The sequence below is a fragment of the Balaenoptera acutorostrata genome, chromosome 5, assembly GCF_949987535.1.
Source record: "Balaenoptera acutorostrata chromosome 5, mBalAcu1.1, whole genome shotgun sequence".
NCBI lineage: Eukaryota > Metazoa > Chordata > Mammalia > Artiodactyla > Balaenopteridae > Balaenoptera > Balaenoptera acutorostrata.
The window spans coordinates 9,737,349-9,758,710 of NC_080068.1; the positions used below are offsets into that span (position 1 = coordinate 9,737,349).

General features: G+C 39.3%; 1 protein-coding gene across 10 annotated transcripts in view; it reads right to left on the bottom strand.

The window, feature by feature from the left end:
* The window catches only part of FAM13A (family with sequence similarity 13 member A), a 340,103-nt gene that overhangs the window by 41,654 nt on the left and 277,087 nt on the right, over window positions 1–21,362 (bottom strand). For all 10 annotated transcript variants that reach the window (XR_009008361.1, XR_009008360.1, XM_057546846.1 and 7 more), the window contains 3 exons: window positions 16,225–16,414; window positions 3,592–3,668; window positions 3,169–3,211 (listed from right to left, as the gene is read on the bottom strand). Coding sequence is in view for 8 of the 10 variants with exons in the window: in XM_057546846.1 (XP_057402829.1) it covers window positions 3,169–3,211; window positions 3,592–3,668; window positions 16,225–16,414 (310 nt within the window). In the remaining 2 variants the exon portion in view is untranslated. The remainder of the gene's footprint in view (window positions 1–3,168; window positions 3,212–3,591; window positions 3,669–16,224; window positions 16,415–21,362) is intronic.

The following is a 21,362-nucleotide window of genomic DNA, read 5'->3' on the forward strand; positions in this document are numbered from 1 at the left end:
TTTTTCACAAAAAAGATTAAGTATAAGGTTATAATTTTACTATTCTGGATTTTATACAGAAGCCTAAAATATTTCCACAATAGAAAATAACTTATTGAAAGGAATCAAATTGAAGCATAAAGTATAAACTCCATTGTAAACTGAACTCTGAAAATTTTTCAGTGTTATCTTTCAGAATCTAGAAATTGCTAGTTTTAAGGACAACCTCTCTCCTGGATACTTCCAGTTGTCAAATGAGTTTAAAAACAAACAGAACAAAGTCTTTGAACTCCACGGGCTCAGGGAACAGGGGGCTTAAGCTCTTGCACATGTTATCCTATTTCATCCAGCCCAAACGGTATTTTATTAAAATGTCAGCCTTTCCAAAACTTAGCGGAAGAAATCATACTTAAATTTTTGACATTTTGAAGTGACTCTAACGTTTTTTCCCCATCGCCAATGTGTCACTAAACAAATTTTAATGCAAACCACATTAAGAAATTCAGATGACATAGAAATGGAAAACTCTCATTGACCATCCGAGATCTCAGCAGACTCTGTTTTTGGATAAGATTAGTTGTATAATTAAAAGAAAGTAAAAAGACATGCAACGAAGTATAGGCCCATGTTTACTTTTCAATACATGCCTTCAGACAAAAACACACTTAGGGCTGCAAAATGATTATTTAAAAAATAAAGTCACAGCTGTGTCTGCATTTGCCTTTGAGCAGCAGACTCTAAGCCAGCCTCTTTCTGCCTGTGTATCCCTCGCAGGAGCATCTGTGAAGCTGAAGGTTAATGTTCCTCATTCTGATGAAAATACCAGTGAAAGAAGAAAGACCAAGCACCTTTCTCCAATAGCTGTCATCTGCTGTGTTACCGTATATGAATCTGGGCGTTTAGAAGGAAAAACTTCAAGGGCAATATTAATGAGGACAAAATCTGCCTTAAGTGGAAAATGAAATTGGAAACTTTATCATATCCATTCACAGTGGGCATGTAAATTTTAGCATCTCAATCTGATGCTATAGGAGACTTGAAAAAAAATAACAAACAGAATTCTACTAGGGGTAACCAACCTCCAGACTTCCTTTCCATCTCTGAAATTTAGGAATTAGTGCGATATTATCAGAAAACCAGATTAACTATTTGGGTTGTATAAGTTCTAGAAAGTGCTCCATATATTAAAAAGTAGGAAATTATGATAGACTGTAAACAAGGGAAAGAGGTTTAAAAATGGAAGACAGACCTTTTCACAGTCCTTCATTAATAATGAAATGTATTTCTTTCAGTGAAGGAGACATATGCCATCACAAGTAGAAACACAGTCCTAATCTTGTGGAGTGATGTCTTTTTTCCCTCCTTTGGTACAGTTGTGAAAGAAAGATGACACAGAGAGCTTAGTCTGGATTCTAACTCACTGCCTAATTTTATCTCCTAGCTGAAATTACCATGATTACAATGATTATTAATAGTGAGTGCTTCAGGAGTGCCAACAGTGGGCTAGGTGCTGATTGGTAAATGCACATGTGTGACACAAGTAAGAATAGATCCTGGCCCACGGAAGAAAGACTTGAGATTCTTTCCCCGTGATGCATCCTCTGCTGTGGGAGCTGTCCACAAAAACACCAAGGTAAACGGAGTTCAGCACGCATTTTGTTTGGGTGCCACTTGGAATTTATGAGTTAGTTACGTAGTTCATCCACAAAGGCTGCTCTCTACCCTTTTATCTCCTAAATGATAAGAGGCATAAAAGGGAATAACTGAGAAGACCTCCCTAGGAGGCTGGTAAAGCCATTTGCTTTAAAATCAGGTTCAATGGCGTGATGAGTAGGTGCTTGCTGTGAGCAGAGGAAGACAGCAGAGAAAGGAGGAAACAGAAGGAAACTAAAACAACACTACCATGGGGACGCTGTGCTCTGAAAAAAGGTGACTAGAGACAAGGAAAGAAGGTCTGCTTGTTGCCTGGGTCTCAAGGAAGGAAGCATAAAGGAGTTGGAAATAAGAGATGAAAGCAGTGGCTCAGAAGCTGTAAAGTCAAAAAGAAGCAGCCTCCCTTCCCTTCGTCTGGCTGCGTTAATGAAGGAGTGCACGTGAGAAATTGCATAGAGGAGATATGAGGAGTCTAGGACATTGCAGAGGCGGGGTGTCAGGTGGCCATTCATTTCTAGCAATTTTATGCCAAATTCTACATGAGTGGGCATTTTTCTAAGAAGGGGGTCCATAGCTTTTGAATTCTTAACTTGCTAGATTGGAAAACTTTATGGAGGTAGGAACTGCAGCTGTTATTAAATCCCAGCTCCTAGCACATTACCTGCACATAGTAGGACTCAATACATATTACTGAATAAACCCATCAGTGAGTTAGGTTAGTGTCCAAAAAAGATTAACAATCACTGGGTTAGAGGGGAAGTTCTATGTATAATTAATATCTCAAGAGTCAGAATCCAAGGACAGGTTGAGAAACGCTTTAATTCTTGCCAAAAAGAAAGCTGATAATAAGATTGAAGGTGCAGTTGGAAGCATGTGGAAGTACTGGATTACATACACATGCATGAATGAAAAATGAGGCTCAGCACATTGAATGGAAGCCAGCGTCGGGAGCAAAGGAAACCAAATACTTGGGTCAGCAAGGCAATGCCCCCAGAGGACAACAGGAAAGCCAGGAAAGTCACCGAAACTTTAAGATATAGACCACAGAAGGGAGTTGGATATTTTTTCTCTGTTGTCTACTTAAAACAAGACACAAAACTCAGAAAATGAACTGGATTTGATAACTTGAATTGATTTTATGTTAATTTGAAAATTAATGAGATCATCTCTTTGACAAATCCACTAAAATTCACTATTTATTTTAATCACTTAAAAACTGCGTGAAATCATGGAAAATAAAACTAGTAGCTTTGGCTTTTTGTTTTGTCTGATTTTATGGAAAACCTAAGGAGAAATCTCCATGCTATTAAAGTTTATCTTCACAAGCAAAATGAAAGAATTTAAAAAGCAAAAGAGTGGAGTTCTTATGATTTCTCAAGGAATCTTCACATCTTGGCATTTGTCTTTCTCACCAATCACAATCCCGTCACTGAATGTCATCACCCCTTATTGATAAGCTAATAATACTTCACACTAACTCTCAAGAACGTAGGAACAGACCTGTCATAGTCAAAATCTTACTTGTTAGCTACTCACCTCAAAATGCTGGGTCTGTCTGCCGTCCTTTTCATTTTCTTTGCTACAAACAAAATATCATAAAATGTCATTCTGTTTTATAACAATGCTTTTCATTCATTGAAATTATGATTTCATTTATTTTAGAAGCTCAACAGCTCTAAATAAAATTCTTATGAAATTCAAAAAACAAAACAAAAAAATTAATCAAAACGAAACAAAACTAGAAACAACACAAAACACGAATATGGTTATCTGCCTTTAACAGCACCATGGTAGATTTTTCCATTTAAACATTTTCCTCGCTATAAAATACTGTTGGTAAACATATAGTCCTTTAATTCTATTCTTTTTAGTTCTTACAATGCACATTGCACTGAATGAAAAAAAAAAAAGTCTATTCATATTCTTATAAAGAGTGTAAGGAGAAAACTCTAAAATTACCTTCCATCAGACATCAGTTCAACATCATCAGGTCCAATCCTTTCATGAGATGGTGTGGGATTGAGACTTTCCATATTCTGTAACAAAACGAACCATTAGTTGCCCAGTAGGAATGGTAAGACGTATGCAACAACAGACCCTCCTTTCTTTAAAATAGAAACAGCAGATAACAAGCAGATATTACTTTTAGTCATCAGAGTCCTATCTTTAAAATTACGACAGTTTATTATACACCGCTGGCATAAAATTATATGCTGAACTTTACCATTCCATTAACAAAGATATCTGATAGCAGCATAGAAATGGTCATTGTGGCCTATAACGTTCTTGTTACTATCCACATTTTATAGCTAAACAGAAACAAAACCCAGACTCTCAGAATATCAGGGTGGCATTAGAACTAGACTGGAGGAATCTGACCTCTAATGTAATCAGAAGCCAATGTAACATTCATTGCCTATTTAACATCTTTTCAGTATATATTGACAATATGATCTGGGGTAATATGTAGCTTATATCTAAGCCATAAAATATCCATAAAAAGACATGGAGTTAACTTGTCAACCTCTCTTTCTGTGATATTTAATGTTAATCTTTATATTAGCCAAGATGGAAAAAAAATATAAACACGAAACTTACTTCAAATAGCGTGTATTTCAGGCTGACCAAGAGGGCTTAATGCTTATCAGGAGGTACATTTGTAAGGTTTTCTGACTGCCTCTGTAAAAACGGCCAACAGTTTCTAAATACAACTCAGGTGACTGAGCACAGAGTAAGTAAGCCGTCCCCATGCAGGAAGATTACAAATATGCAAACAAGAGCTCGTTTACATTTGGTAGACCCAAATACAGAGCTGCCTTGGAGATTTGGAACCGAATTTCGTTGAACTCAAAGATTCATATCTGCATTAAAAGACCATTAAGCACAATCCATGTACTCTGTGTTATCGAATAAAGAACACATAGTGAAGCAACATGTATTCATCTACATGTTTATAATCTCTCTTTATGAAAAGCCCGTTGGAAAGTATATCTGATTAAGGGTCACAATGATCCCATGAAATTGACATATATAAAAATCTTCACAAAATAAGCATATAATTAGAGTGGATAACTAATCTTTGGCTTGGTAATGGATAAATATTTTCTATTTATGGCGGTGTGGCCAACTTGTCTGGAATTCTTAAAGTTTAAAACCCTAGGCTCGGGACTTCCCTGGTGGTACAGTGGTTAAGAATCTGCCTGCCAATGCAGGGGACACAGGTTTGATCTCTGGTCCAGGAAGATCCCACATGCCGCGGAGCAACTAAGCCCGTGCGCCACAACTACTGAGCCTGTGCTCTAGAGCCCGCGAGCCACAACTACTGAGCCTGCGCACCACAGCTACTGAAGCCTGCACGCCTAGAGCCCGTGCTCCGCAACAAGAGAAGCCACCGCAATGAGAAGCCCGTGCACCGCAAAGGAGAGTAGCCCCCCCCTCGCTGCAACTAGAGAAAGCCCGCGCACAGCAACAAAGACCCAACGCAGCCACAAAAAACAAACAAAAACCCTAGGCTCCATCAAGAATAAAAACAAAGGGAGACAGCATACCATAATAGCTATCATGGTGGCTTTGGAGCCAGAATGTTTGGGTTGGAATCTTGGCTCCACCATTTACCAACTGTAAGACCCTACTTGACTCTCAGTTTCCTCATCTGGAAAAGGGGGATGGCAGCAATACTTAACATAGGGTGGTCATAAGGATTAAATGAGATAATACATGTAAAGCATTAAAATAATACCTTGTACTTTTAATGAATAGTAGCTGTTGTTGTTGATGTAATTATGAAACTTCTAAAACTGTGAAATCTCCAAGGAAATATTTTGCTGCTATTTGCCCACAGTTAAGGTGATGTTCTAGGAACTAGTAAGAAAGTGTTTGTGTCTGCCACTACTGCACACCAATTTACATGTTTAGATAATTTACACAGATAATTTTAGAATGGATCTGAGAAATTAAAAAGAAATTATAACCACATTCAATTATACTTACATTTTTATACCTCTAAAGTTTGAGTTAGAAGAGGCCTCTCTAAAATGGCTCTCATTAAGCCAAAGCGTAGTTGCTCTTATTACCTGAATGTGATCTTCCTGATAAAGAGGGATCTATCTATGACAAAGAATCTTTGTTCTCATTGGTAATCTTCAATAGAGTATCAAAATCTTTAGTGTAAGATCTAGTGCAATAGCATTAGGTTTTCCTGATGCTCTGAAACATGAATTCCTAGGGGAAGCACAACCCTCTACCTTCAGATCACTTTAAAACACTGTCAATGAAATACATTTATAATTACAGTAAATACAAATGACTATTTCAGAAGAAATAAAAAACCTTCAGGTTGAGGCTAAGAAATATTCAGAAAGAAAGAAGAAAAAATAAACCATATTATTATTATATAAATTTAAAGATACTTCAGTTAGAAAAATGTTAGAAGACTGATTTTTTTCCAAAACAGAAAGAACCAAGATTTAAGCAATATAGGTTTTGAGAATTATAGAAAAAAGATAGCTATGTTTTACAATAGAAAGCTCTGCAAAAAGCAGGTGTGAAATGTGAGAAATTTTAGCTGATTTCCAGGGTTAAAACAAGTAGTAACTTCAACTCCCTTGCCCACCCCATTTTTTAAAAAATGTTTGATCTGTGTGTTTTAGAACTCTCCAAGGACCTGAGTTTTTAATACATGTAATTGACAAAGGATGACTTTCAGTATTGTTCAGTATTCCTCTCTAAAGCTTTATAATAATTCCAGTTTTCATGTTGTCCTCCACATGTCTGAGACTAGTGAATATTCATAGTCTGCTTTCACCAAAGCAGCAGCAAGTACACCGTGTTCCTTTGCTAAGGTAGTTGGGTTGCCCCCATACCTTTGAGAAACAGGAATCTGTGAAGAATATGTTACAACTGGCAACCTACCCTAATTTTTTCAGAAGGAAAATAATAAAGGTAGTGAAGATCCAGGAGTAGAGTAACGAAAGTACCTATTACCATGGGTGCAAAGCATTTTATAGATTCTAACTTGCATCCTTTGCCTAAGGGTTTAGGGAGGGAAGGTTAAGAAATAGATCAGCCATTTCCCCACTTCACTGAGATGGGGGGAAGGGGAAAATGGAACGTACACGTCAAAATATTGGCTGAAATGTAGAAAGCTTCCATTGTAAGAGAAGTATGCTACTGGACTTTCAAACGCTCTATAGTTGTTAATAGTGCTGGTCTTATGAGAAACACCGACTCAATGCCTTTTGAAGGCTTTAAACTGTTTTATGTCCCAAACACTTCTCTAGGTGTGGTAAAAGAGTAGTTCATTGATGTTTTCATTTATTAAAGTTGAAGTAATAGAACTCTTATTAAAAATAATGCCTTATTGCATTAAGTTTAATTAGTCTTCTAAAGTTAGGATCTTTTAAAGGTAATAGGTAATTTTAAGAAATAGCAAAGAACAGATTACATCTTTATGTAGAATTTGATAAAATTGCTTTTAGAATTGCATTAAAAAAAGACAGATAAAGCCTAGTTCTGCTTCATAGAAGGCCTACCAGTGACTTCCAAAACATACAGATTTTCTATGATATAATTTACTTGGACAATTTTTGGGTGTCAGAAGAAACTGAATTTTAAGAACCACTCTCCTCAGTTTATAAAAATGACCTCAAGTCTATGAAGAGCAAAAGCTTTGAAAAAATTAGCTTTAGACTGTGGAATTTATTTTCAATTTTTTCCCCTGGCCCCCTCTCTGTTTTGGCATTGACAGCTCGGCTCAAAACTTGTTTGACCACTGAAGCGCTTGAAAACACTTGGAGCAAAAACAAATTTGTCTTCTAAAACTATAAAATGCTGACAAAGACTTTCTAGAGGACACTCAAAAAATGCCTTCTCTCAGTGTACAAACAGCTCTGTCTGAAGGCTGCATGGAACACTGCTAGCCAAAACAAGTTCATTATTCTAACCTTGAGCTCTAAGGGAAGGTACGTGATATATTCTCATTAACAAAGGATTAATGGCAAATTTGAATTTCTTTCTGTATCCTTCTGTTTGATGTTTTATTATGCTGAAAACTGCATACATTAATCCATATTCAAAAAGAATTCCTGGCACTGTAAGAGGACACCTATGGAAGAGCCGGCTAGCTGTGCACCCAAGTCCGTTCCACGTTTCTCGCACAGCAATGCAAGAGCCACATGCCCAGCGACAGCGTACCCACAGCGCCTCTGGCAGGTAGACGGGGCCACGTGACTGACTTCTCTCCGACAGGCTGTGAGAAGTGGTACCTGTGTTTCCCAGGCCTGGCTAGTAACCTGCCTCGCCAGGTTCATGCCTTGACACTCACTTCTTCTCTCCTCTTGTGAGCTGGAACGGAGAGGAAAACCGCGAGTGCTCTGAAAGCTACTTGCTGAAGACTGCAGAGAGGCAGTTGGCCTGGGTCCCTGCAACATGGCGTGGAGCAAGTGCTGTAACTCTTCTCCTGAGCCCTAAGCTGCTTTAGATGGTCATGGGAGAAAGAACTTTTACGGTGCTCAAGGCATTGCATTTTGGGTCTTTTTGTTACCCAAGTTACCCTAAGCTATATGGCAACCATTCCTTCGCTCACTTTTTTTTTAACACATTTTTTGTGAGTGCTGAGCTATGCTGGGTACTGGGGTACAATGGTGGATGGTGAACTGGCCAGACACTGGTCCCTGCCACTGTGACTGATGTATTTTGGTTACTGCTCCAATTGTAGTTTGTTACACTGTTAATATTATCTTCATTTTTAACATGGGTGCTATCTGAATAGCCCTCAGCACCCTTGGACCACACAGGTGCCAGAGTGACCCTTTCAAAAGGTACTTCAGAAAATGACATTTTTTCTCTTTAATCTTCGAATGGCTCCTCATCTCACTCAAGGTAAATGCTCAAGATCTAAAGATGGCTACAAAACCTCAAGGGATCAGGCCCCTTGCTAGGCCTCTGACCTCATCTCCTACAACGCTCCTCCCCCAACTCTGCTCCAACCATGGTAGCCTCTTGCGCATCCTCAAAAGGCTAGGACTGTTCTCCCTCCACCTGGATAGTCTCTCCCCAGATATCCTGATGGCTCACTTTCTCACCTCGTCCAGGTTCCTGCACAAGCACCGTTCTCAGTGTGGCCTGATCTGAGGACTCAACCTGTGCAACGTCAGCTCTTAACCTCCCATCCATTTCCCATCTTATTTATCCTGCTTCACTTCTCTCCACAGCATGTGCTGCCATCTGACTATACGTTGACTTGTTTCTTATCTGCCTCAGCCTTCGGGAGTATCAACTTCAGGACGGCAGACAGTGTGTCTGTTTTGGTCACCATTTTGTCTTTAGTGCCTAAAATGTGCTTGTCATATAGTTAATTGTTGTATGACTGAAGGAATGAATCCTTTTAAATCAGTGGTTCAATGGTGGGGTTTTTTACATTATATTGACACCACTCAGAGAATCACTGTCATGTAGTTTTGGACAGGAGTTCTTGCTGAGTTATGCTGCATTAAAAACATGAGCTGAAACTTTCTGCATTAGGTAAATTACTGTTCCTCAGCAACAGATAAAATGGTTTGGAGGGGGACAGAGGGGAGAGTGGAGGTGTGAAAATATGCTGGGTGGCTGTCCTGATATTCCAGAAGAGTCATAAAAAGGGCCTCAGTTATGCGATGGCAATACAAAGGGAAAAGGGGGACATATTTTTAAAGCAGTCAACTAAATTTGACATATGACTGAAAAGTTGGAAGAAAGATTGGGAGTAACGAAAAGGAAAGGACTTCAAAAATGACTAAGAAGATGATGACCTGATGAAATCAGATCAGTATACTGAGTGAAAAGAGACCAATGAGGAAATGAAGATGAGTCTGACCATCACATATTGACTTGGGAGGACTATCTAAGGTGAGCTGCAGAGAGCATCCTAAATGTTGACTTCTAAGTCCTCTGTAGAGAGGTGACATCTGACACCATGGAATTAGAGAAGCTCTCTTGTGAAGTGCTGATGGAAAAGAGATATAAGGCAATTATCTGCATAACATTTACATCTAAGCATGTTTTGTGGAAGATCAGCCAGTAAAGGACACAGTAAAGAAGAATACAGTCATTGAGGTAAGAGGACAAGGAGAGGTCAACATCCTGGAGGCCAAGGGAGAAAGAGTTCTGAGAAAATGAGAGTATCAAGCACCACAAGGACTTGGGAAGGTCAAGGACCAAGCAAACAACAGCACAGAGGTCTTAAAAGACCACTTCCAACCACATGTCCACCCGGCGACACAGAGAAAGTGGTTTCTTAGAGAGGTCTCTAGAGGGGTAGAATTCAGATTACAGGGGTCGATGAGCAAGTGTGGAAAGAATCGGAAATGCAGATTGTTCAAATTTTTTTTTTTTTTTTTAAGGATTTTCTTATTTATTTATTTATTTATTTATTTTTGGCTGTGTTGGGTCTTCGGTTCGTGCGAGGGCTTTCTCCAGTTGCGGCAAGCGGGGGCCACTCTTCATCGCGGTGCGCGGGCCTTTCTCTATCGCGGCCCCTCCCGTCGCGGGGCACAGGCTCCAGAGGCGCAGGCTCAGCAATTGTGGCTCACGGGCCCAGCTGCTCCGCGGCATGTGGGATCTTCCCAGACCAGGGCTCGAACCCGTGTCCCCTGCATTAGCAGGCAGATTCTCAACCACTGCGCCACCAGGGAAGCCCTTGTTCAAAATTTTTGATGGCAAAATGAAGGGGAGAGATTGGCCATCAGAGCAGAGGGAGGAGAAATGAACTTAAATACGTCCTGCTGTCAGTCTTTCCTGCTCTTTAGCACATTTCACTGCACTTAAATCTCACACAAAACCAGAAAGAGATATTCCTATTCCCATGCTGCAGATGAAGTCACTGAGGCTAAGTAACATGTTCACTTGCCATAGCTATTCAGTGATAAAGTTACCACCGAAATTCAGGTCTGAGTGTAAGACCTATGCTCCTTCCTTGAACCCTGCCTATGATTTCAGAGGGTGTACACGACATTAAGTAGATGCTGTTTATGAATAAGAGAGCTACTAGACTATGTTTTTTTTTTAATATATTAAATGTAAGGCTTATTATAGAATTAGTATAATCACACAAAGAATATTTGGAAAATATTCTTTGGGAGTAACAATTGCCTCTAATACTACCACCACTCCCATAATGCAATCATACAATCGTTTGAGGTATATTTGTCTTTTTTCCTAGGAATGAACATTTAAATATATACTTATATACATATATTCATGCATAAATGCATGCATTGTATATACTGCTTCATAACCTACTTTATTTAAAAAATCTATTTATTTATTTATTTTTGGCTGCGTTGGGTCTTCGTTGCTGCGTGCGGGTTTCTCTAGTTGCGGCGAGCAGGGGCTACTCTTTTTTTTTTTTTTTTTTTTAAAGAAATTCACGTTCTTTTATTTATTTATTTATTTATTTATGACTGTGTTGGGTCTTTGTTTCTGTGCGAGGGCTTTCTCTAGTTGTGGCAAGTGGGGACCACTCTTCATCGCGGTGCGCGGGCCTCTCACCATCGCGGCCTCTCTTGTTGTGGAGCACAGGCTCCAGACGCGCAGGCTCAGTAATTGTGGCTCACGGGCCCAGTTGCTCCGTGGCATGTGGGATCTTCCCAGACCAGGGCTCGAACCCATGTCCCCTGCATTGGCAGGCAGATTCTCAACCACTGCGCCACCAGGGAAGCCCAGGGGCTACTCTTCGTTGCGGTGCGTGGGCTTCTCATTGTGGTGGCTTCTCTTGTTGTGGAGCACAGCTAGGCACGTGGGCTTCAGTAGCCATGGAACACGGGCTCAGTAGTTGTGGCTCGTGGGCTCTAGAGCGCAGGCTCAGTAGTTGTGGCGCATGGGCTTAGTTGCTCCACGGCATGTGGCATCTTCCTGGACCAAGGCTCGAACCTGTGTCCCCTGCACTGGCAGGCGGATTCTTAACCATTGTGCCACCAGGGAAGCCCCATAACCTACTTTTAATATTGAGGGAGAGTATCGTGGAATCCAAGCTCCACCACTTATGTGTGACCTTGGGCAGCTGTTTAATCTCCTGTGCCTCATTTTCCTCATGTTTAGAATAAGAATATTAAAAATAATAACTACCTTATGGATTATTGGAGGATTAAAATTGATAATATATGCAAAGCACTTAAAATACACTTTGCTAAACATTTTTCACTTTATTACATAGTCTTCAGAACCATAACTTTTATTCGATGCATAATATTTTATTGAATTGACATACAAATGTTACTTATCTGGTCTCCTACTTTTGAACATTTAAATTGCTTCTAATTTTCCATGATTATAGATACTCACGTGGTGAGCGAATTAATACTTACAGTCTTTTCCATATTTACAATGATGTCTCTAGAGCAGGGTGGCAGAGGTAGGATTATTAGATACACTGCATGACTGAGTTACAGCTTTTGATTCAAACTGTTAAATTGTGCCCTAGAAAGAATGTTTTTAGAGACAGAGACATTTTCTAGGTTGACAGAAATAAGCCAGTGGAGAGGAAGCAATGAAAAGTGTCTGTATGAGTGAGTGAGTGAGTCTGTGTACGTGTTTGTACACGTACATGGGGTGGGGAGATGGATGTAGAAAACAGAATTTCCCAGGATACTTAACCTTAGAGTTAACCTTAGAATTCAGAAAAACCACTTTACCATTTGAGCAGGTGAGAAAATAAAATGGGTGGAGATCTAGAGAAATTTTGAAGCAGGAGTGAGGGAAGCTGCTGAAACACAAGCTGGCTCTCTTAGCTCTTCAAAATAAACCAGGGGGCAAGGTTTCCTTCTGAGCAAGGCTGAAGAGCACAGGTGTGAGCTAGTAGTGCCAGGAGAGAGGAAAAGGTTTCCCAACCTTTGCAATGGCAATAATTAGAGATAAGGCAGAGCACTCGAATGCCACTCACTAATTTCTGAGCTCTGAATTATCTGTAGTCTCTTAGTCTCTGCTGGTCATGGCAGCCCCGAGAGGAAAAAGGATAAGGGAAAGTACGCAGACAGTTCCCACTTTAGAGATTCCAAATTTGCAAGATGCTTTTTTAGGTCACTTTGGCTGTGTTGTGGGCTGGTGAGATCACTGTGACATTATCACCCAAACTCTTCAGTCACTCTCTCCTCATTTTCTCTGGAAGATGGTTTGCTCCCATCTCTCCATCAAAACTGCTCTTACTGAGTGATCTCCAGCTTGGTAATTCCAGTGGCTAAGCGCTCAGTCTTCTACTCGGCTAATCATCTGACCTTCTCTTTCCAACTCGAGATACGTGGTTCACTTGGCATCCAGGACACCAAACACACTTCATTTTTTTCTACTTTGCTGGGGTCTCCTTCTTGAGTCTCCTCTACTGGGACCTTGTCATCTCCCCATCCTTTACACGATCGTATGCCTCAGGGCTCACGGTCCCTGAGGCCACTTCCCTTTTCTGTCCATCCTCGCTCCCTCGGTTATCTCATCCAGAACACTGACTTCAAATAGCCTCTATCTGCTGCTGACTCCCATAATGCATCTCCAGCCAGGATACCCTCCCTAAACTCGCAGAAATCCAGCTGCTTTCCTGCTGTCTCCTCTTACATATTTGACGGGCAGCTCACTCTTAACATGTCCAACACTGAACCATGACATTATCACCCAAACTTCTGTCTTCTCCATCTCGGTAAACTGGCCACACAAATCTTCTAGTTGCCAAAAAGCCCGGAGTCATCTTTGACTCCTCTACTACTTTCACACCCCACAGTTACGTAATGTCAGGAAATCCTGGCAATTCTATGTTCAAAAATATATCCAGAATCCACCTATTACCTCATGACTACTGCAATACACCACTCCAGGAGAACCCATGCACATGTTAGTCAATATGAACAACGCCCCCTAGACTATTGCACTGTGCAGCCTGCAAGGCAATACGTGCTGGCCCTGGTATCACCTTAGTTCACACCATCATCAGCGCAAACCTAGATTATGGCAAGAGTTTCCTAACGGGTTTTCCTGCTTCTTGCCCTTGCATCTTACTGTCTATTTTCAACACAGCAGTCAAACCAAATTTCAGTAAGTCACATCACTGTTCTACCTGGAACCCTCACATGGATTCTCATCTCACCTGGAGAAAAGGCAGAGTCCTTAACAATAATCTAGGAGGCCCCACTTAATCTGTTCTCTCCCCCCTCCAATGACCTCTTTCACTTTCCTCATTCTCTTCTAACCGTAACAGTATCTCTGTGGTTTCTTGAACATTCCAGATGAGTGACTGTCTCGGGGTCTCTGCAACCTGCTGTGATAGCATATGGCTTGTTTCCTTACTTCCTCTAGGTCTTTACACTCAAGTGTCAAATTCTTGGGAGGTCTCCTCTGACCACTCTCCTTAAAATTGTATCCCCTGCCCTCTCACAATTCCTACCCTCATTTCTTGCTTTATTTCTTGCTTAATAGTTATTACTATCTAATATATTTTATGGTTTACTTTTTTTAATCTTGATTTTGTCTGTTTCCCCTACTGGAATGTAGGCTCCGTGAGGGCAGTGATTTTTGCTTGTTTGTCTCACAGCTGTATCCCTAGATTCTGAAATATTTCCTGGCACACAGAAGGCATATAATTATGTAAGTTTTTCCAGCTATAGAAACAAATGTTTAGTCAGTGTATAAAGAACTTGAAGTGGGAGAAGGTTTTGGAGGAGAGTGGGGTAAAGTAAAAATAGAAGGTTAAAAGTAAGTGGGAAGTTAAGATGCACAACTGCACTTTGGACTAGTCTAAATACTAGTCATTGCTATGTTCCCTGGCTCCTTGCTTTGTGGTGACCTGTGAAGATGAGATTTAAAATGAATGGAATATGAGAGTCAGAAAAGATCTTTGAGAATACCCTCACTTCACAGATGAGGAAGTTTTGCTTCTGTCTCAGTTGTGTTGGCGGGGTTTTAAATTATTCATTGCAACAAAGACACGGTCCACCTAGCTCACTTATGTTAACATGTGACCTGCATAATCCTGGAATGCAGAAACTGGCAGCTAAGGTGGAGACAAACCCTTTCACAGAAAAAAGACCACAATGGAATTAGGCTCTCTCCTCCAAATGTTTTTACACAAAGACGATGTCCATAGTTTTAGCAATCACACACATATTCTAAGGAATAAATGTACTTTCCCACTTTTATTAGCTATTACCACCTAGCTAATTAAGATACTATTCCTGGTGGCAAAAAAAATATTGATGAGTTAAGTTCATTTTAAAAGGGATTCAGAGAAGTACATTCTTCTCTGAGAAGCCAAGTGTCAGACTTTTAGTCACTGTAATTCTCTTCGGCAGATAAACAAATCATGGGCCAAATAAAGAGCTAATGGAGTTAGTATCATTTAGTTTATTAAAAATGTTACTTTTCCCCCAAATAAGAATTAAGTTAGTGTTAAAAACCATTTAATGTGCAAGGGTTCCAAAGCTTACATTCTGTATTGGGAGAACTGTGTCAGACATGGGTCGGAGGTGGATGATTGCCATTCTAGCTGATCAATTTATTTCTAGAAACAGGGTACCAAGACATTTGGAAGAAAATGGAATAAACATGTTTTCCCCAGATTTGTATTTATGCATATTTTATTTAGGGAATAAAACTGGGAATCTTCTCTGAGCATATGCAGAAATTGACAATGGGAAAATGAGTGGCCCATAAGTTTTGCTAAATTTACAGAAAACCCAGCATGGAGGTAAAAACTGCTCAGAGATAAAGCAGAACAGAGGCTTTACACATTGTAAGAATGGATATTACCTATTACCTATTTTTATTAGGGACGCTAGTTCATGTTATATTATAAAATTCATCTTCAGGTTTTTTTTTTCCTTTTTCTTTTTGGTTAAATTTCTTCAAACTACAGGGAATTAGAAGACAGACTTTTGTTCTCACTTTTCAGAGAAACTGAAACATACACAAAAAAGGATGACATATATTTATGGTTAAACTGCGTAAATGTTTAGGTATTGACTAAAACCACCTGCAATAACTTATGTATCAAATTAACGATCCAGAGTTCAGGTCTGAGGTAACCGTGTAGGAGATTAATTTTTTTGTTTTTGAGTAATACAGGAAAAAAAACTATTTATAGTGTACAGCTTTGAAATTAAATTTCTGAACACAAAGAAATTTCTGAACACAAAGACAGTTGACCCTCTTCCTGTATGTATTTTTCTTTCACCTCACTTTAAGTTCATTCATTCATTTTTTTTTTACATATTCATATAGACAGGAACAAATAAAATGGGGGAATATAAGGAAAAATGCTTTGACCATTTTATTCCAAAAATAAAATTTAAAAATGCTCAAAAGAATGAGAGGAAACTCAGACCGATTTCAATAACATGGAAACCGAGGCACGTGTAGCCCCTTGTTCCTTTGGCAAAATGTAATCTACCTTGGACTTGATTCTAATATTTATGAAAAAGAAATACGTGTGTATACTTAGTAGCTCTAAGGTCTTTTTCAGAACTCATGCTCTGTAATTCTGTGAAACTCCACATTGATATTTTTTTACAAAGCAAGGAAAAGAAGTGTGATAGTCCCTAACTGGCCACAAGTAAAAATTTTACGGAAGTATGCACTTACCACAAGACTATCTTGATGTTCACTGAGCTCAGAAAGTTTGCAACTGGATTTCTGACGTTTCGGTTTGCCCCTTTCTCCAATATAACCAGAAGTATTTTCATGTAATTTTTCCGCTTCATGATGAGCATTCAAAATACATTCATCAAGGTTGTTGAACCCAGAAGGAATATTTTCTTTGTTGATAAGTCCCCTTGAATTGAAAAAAGATTTAGCTTAATTTTACTTTTGTAAAAGGTAAAAGGGACATTTAAATGATATTGCCACTGCATCACACAGAAAGTCAGAAGAGTGCTTGGAAATCCCAGGTTGCATCTTTGATCAAAATCTGACCAGAGTACTGCTCCTGAGACCACTTGGTGCCGAATATATCACATGAAGAGAGAAATCATTCCCAGAGGCAAATTGGCAAGGGCTATGTCTCCACCAATGAACAGCTTTTGCATTTGTACCGAAAGTAATCTGTATTCAAATCAGGAGAATAGTGCAAACTTACAAAGACATTTCCCATAATTCATAGGTTTTATATAAATGCACACACACACACAAATCTTATAAAGTAATATAATGTATGAAGAAAAATCTGAAAAGGAAATATGTCTTTTTCTCCAGAATGGAACACTGATTCTCCCTATTGCGAAAGACATTTTAGCACAGTAGAAATGCATTAATACGTAAATCTGACTGCATTAGATAATCTTGGTAGAAATCGTATAATAAAAACTATGGAATACAAAGCATTTTAACTGAAATATGGATTCATTACTTCCCAGTACAAGTTTCTGGATGTAAGCTTATAACGAGAGTTCCTTCGTGACTTAGTTGTAGACATTTTAATTACAGAATTTAATTCATTTAATGCTCTTGAAATAGTTTTCCTTAAGTATTTTAACATTCCCTTTTAAGGAGGTTTTCACAAAATTAAATTACTTAGCAAAATGTTTATCCTTTACTACATCACAGAACAAATTAAACCATCAGTGCAGCACCATGGCTTGGTCAGGTACAAATGAATGAGACTTTATACGCTCCCTCATGGTGTGACCTTAAAGGTACCTCCCTGCAGCTAGAGGTTTTCATACTAAGTGAAGTAAGTCAGAAAGAGAAAGACAAATACCGTACGATATCACTTATATGTGGAATCTAAAATATGACACAAATGAACCTATCTACAAAACAGAAACAGACTCAGAGACATAGAGAACAGATTTGTGGTTGCCAAGGGAGAGGTGGGGAGGTGAGGGATGGAGTGGGAGTTTGGGGTTAGTAGATGCAAAATACCACACATAGAATGGATAAACAACAAGGTCCTACTGTACAGCACTGGGAACTATACTCAATATCTTGATATAAGCCATAATGGAAGAGAATACAAAAAAGAATGTATATATGTGTGTAACTGAGTCACTTTGCTGTACAGCAGAAATTAAGACAGCATTGTAAATCAACTATACTTCAATTTAAGAAAAATATATAAAGGTATCTCCCTAAACACCCAAAGCTGTTATCTTGAAATAAATGAGCTTCAAAGAGTAAAAATAGATGACCATATTTTACCATCAGTTCAATCATATCCCCAAGTCAAAGATAACATTAAATATTTATTCTGCAATTTAAATTCATATCCTGTCTTAGATAGGCTATCATGGAGGCAACATTATAAATTAAATATTATCATAACATTTTCAAAGTTATACTATCTTTGGTGATTTTTAATACTCCATATTTAATTTAGTCTTCTTTTATACAACTTTTAATGTACAAATATGCAGATTTAGTAAAATTATGTAAAAGATGTATGTAACATTTATAAGAAATATCCTAAGTATAAAATAATTGAAGACATGAGGAAAAGTTGAGAAGGACTCACACGCCGGCACATATACAAACACACTTACATCCCTCCCCTCCCTGCACTGAGACCAGTGCCTTCTGTGGATGGTAGATGAGTTTGGTCTCAAATTCACAATCACTTATTTTACTATTTAAATTTGTCTTCTTCTTTCTGTTCATATTTTCCCTAACTCCCGGGGTATAAATCCAATTGTAATTTTTTAATGGAGGAGTTTTTAGGTTTGAAAGTTGTTATGGACTAAATTGTATTACCCCCAAATTCATATGCTGAAGCCCTACCGCCAACGTGACTGTATTTAGAGACAGGGCCTCTGAGGAGGTAATTAAGGTTATGTGAGGTCATAAAGGTGGGAACATAATTCAAGAGGACTGGTGTCCTTAAAAGAAGAGGCAGAGACACCAGAGAGCCCAGCAGAAAGGCCATGTGAGGACACACTCACTGAGCAGGCACCGTCAGCAAGTCAGAGAGGTCTCAACAAAACCCAACCCTTGGGCTTCCCTGGTGGCGCAGTGGTTGAGAATCCGCCTGCCAATGCAGGGGACACGGGTTCGAGCCCTGGTCCGGGAAGATCCCACATGCCGTGGAGCAACTGGGCCCGTGCGCCACATCTACTGAGCCTGCGCTCTAGAGCCCGCAAGCCACAACTACGGAGCCCACGTGCCACAACTACTGAAGCCCGCGTGCCTAGAGCCCGTGCTCCGCAGCAAGAGAAGCCACCGCAGTGAGAAGCCCGTGCACCGCCACGAAGAGTAGCCCCCGCTCGCCGCAACTAGAGAAAGCCTGTGCGCAGCAGCAAAGACCCAGCGCAGCCAAAAATAAATAAACAAATAAATAAATAAATAAGTTTAAAAAAACCAAACCAAACCAACCCTGTCAGCACCTTGATCTTGGACTTCTAGCGTCTCTGAACTGTGAGAAAATACATTTCTGTTGCTTAAGCCCCCTAGTCTGGGGTACTTTGTTATGGCAGCCTGAGCAGATGAATACAAAAGCTAAAAATTATTTTTAGAAATTAAAAGACCAAGTTTATTTTCTAATCTCTGTGAATAGTGAATGAATAACTGGAATAAATCCTGTCCAAATAAATATACAAAAATCTGATCGTGCCGTTGTGTTCGGGTGGAAATCCTGTTCTCCTCAAAGGAAACTCTTTGCTCTTGTGTGGGTGAGTGCCTCTCGCTGCAGTGCCCATGTGACCGTGAGAAGCACAGGTGCATGATTCCTTCCCATGACATTGCGACAGGCTCAATCACACCCGAAACACTGTGATTTGACCTGAACTGAGATCTCGGTGGCCTCTCACTTTCACTATCTAGATCTTAGTTTTAGTTTTTCTTTGTTTCCGAGTTTCCTCCTTACCCCTACATACACACGTAATGTTCTAGCAATACTGAACTCTTCATTATTCTAAGATAGCATGCTTTTCTTTTTACTTTGCAGTAGGAATTTAATATTTATATAACAAAAGATATGTATCATTTTCTAGTTCACTGTGTTTTGGAAGATTGTAACCATTTTCACCTGTCATGCCTTGCTTTTCTTTTTAAACAAAAGTTTATTATGAAATTTTCAAACAGAGAAAAACAGAGGGATGATCGCCATGAATTTCCTTATATCCATCACCAAGATTCAACATTCCATGCTCCTGGCAGATGGTTAATTTTTTAATAAGAAGTAAACTGAACCCTTTTACATAATGAATACATTCCTTAAGCTTTCACATTTTGATTGTAACAAATAATAATATAAGCCTGATAATGTCTCCTTATGAATTTAGACAAATAAGAAGTCATGTGCCCTAAAATGAAGTATTTATGGTCTTTGTCCTCTACATTGCTTATTTAAAAAATCTGCCGAGATGATATTACTGCAGACTTTATTGACTCTTTAGTCTCACCTTGAAATGTGGTGACTGTTGGCTTAAAGGATATTTTTTTAAATGGTTGCAGCTCTAAGTTGTTAAAGGCAAAATAACAGATCACAGATTTTTATTTTTCAAAACATTTTAAAACCACTCCATATGGCTAATAGCTTTGAATACAGTAAAGTCTAGCTTTAATCTTTCCTTATTTTTTAAGCAAAATCTGTTGGAAATCTTAGATGACGAGTCAATTATGTATAAGCAAACACTGAGAAAAACATACTTACTTTAGGCTATAATAATGATTCTTAACCTTTTCACAACTGACACCATGTTAGTGCATCTCCTGGGGACATACTGAAGAGGACGTTCATGGGGGCAAAAGTAGCAGATCTAGAGCTCTGAGAGATAAGGTCCTTGTTCCTCCAAAGCTGTGGAGAGCTTAGAGCAGCCATTCAGTATGGGCTGAGAGTTCAAGAAGAAGGACCATCAAAACACGATAGTGTCAGGTTAGGAGGGGGCCTTATGACCAGGAAGTTGAGGCCAACAAGGACCACGTGAAAGGGACTTCTGAACGCCCAGACTACACACTAAGGAGAAGCGTCAGGCGAGACTGTGAGTTACTTCTGCTATAAACAGTTTACACCCCAAGATTCTTTCACTCAATGCACAGCTGTGGTTTGACCACAATGAGTGGCCAGAATGAGCGGTGAAGGAACACCAGAGAAGAAAAAGGAAGGGAAAGGCTAGAGTTTCATGGATACCTCTTTAGATGATTAGTCAGACTCTACCATTCCCCACCTCCTTTTGTTCCCCTGATGTTGATATTGAAAAACAATCAAGGTAACATACTAGAAATATCCCCAGATGTGGAAAACTGTACTTAAGTTCTGCAGGAGTGGTTACTCTGTGTTTCATATTTCTCTCCCTGTCTAGCCCCTGTTCACTTTTTTAAAAAAAGTTTTTATTGGAGTATAGCTGCTTTACAATGTTTCTACTGTACAGCAAAGTGAATCAGCTATATGTATACATATATCCCCTCTTTTTTGGATTTCCTTCCCATTTAGGTCACCGCAGAGCACTGAGTACAGGTCCCTGTGTTACACAGTAGGTTCTTATTAGTTATCTATTTTATACATAGTATCAATATTGTATATATGTCAATCCCCATCTCCCAATTCATCCCACCCCCCTCTTCCCCCTTGGTATCCATACATCTGCTCTCTATGTCTGTGTCTCTATTTCTGCTTTGCAAATAAGATCATCTATACCATTTTTTAAGATCCCACATATATGTGCTAGTGTATGATATTTGTTTTTCTCTTTCTGACTTACTTCACTCTGTATGACAGACTCTAGGTTCATCCACCTCACTACAAATAACTCAATTTTGTTTCTTTTTATGGCTGAGGGATATTCCATTGT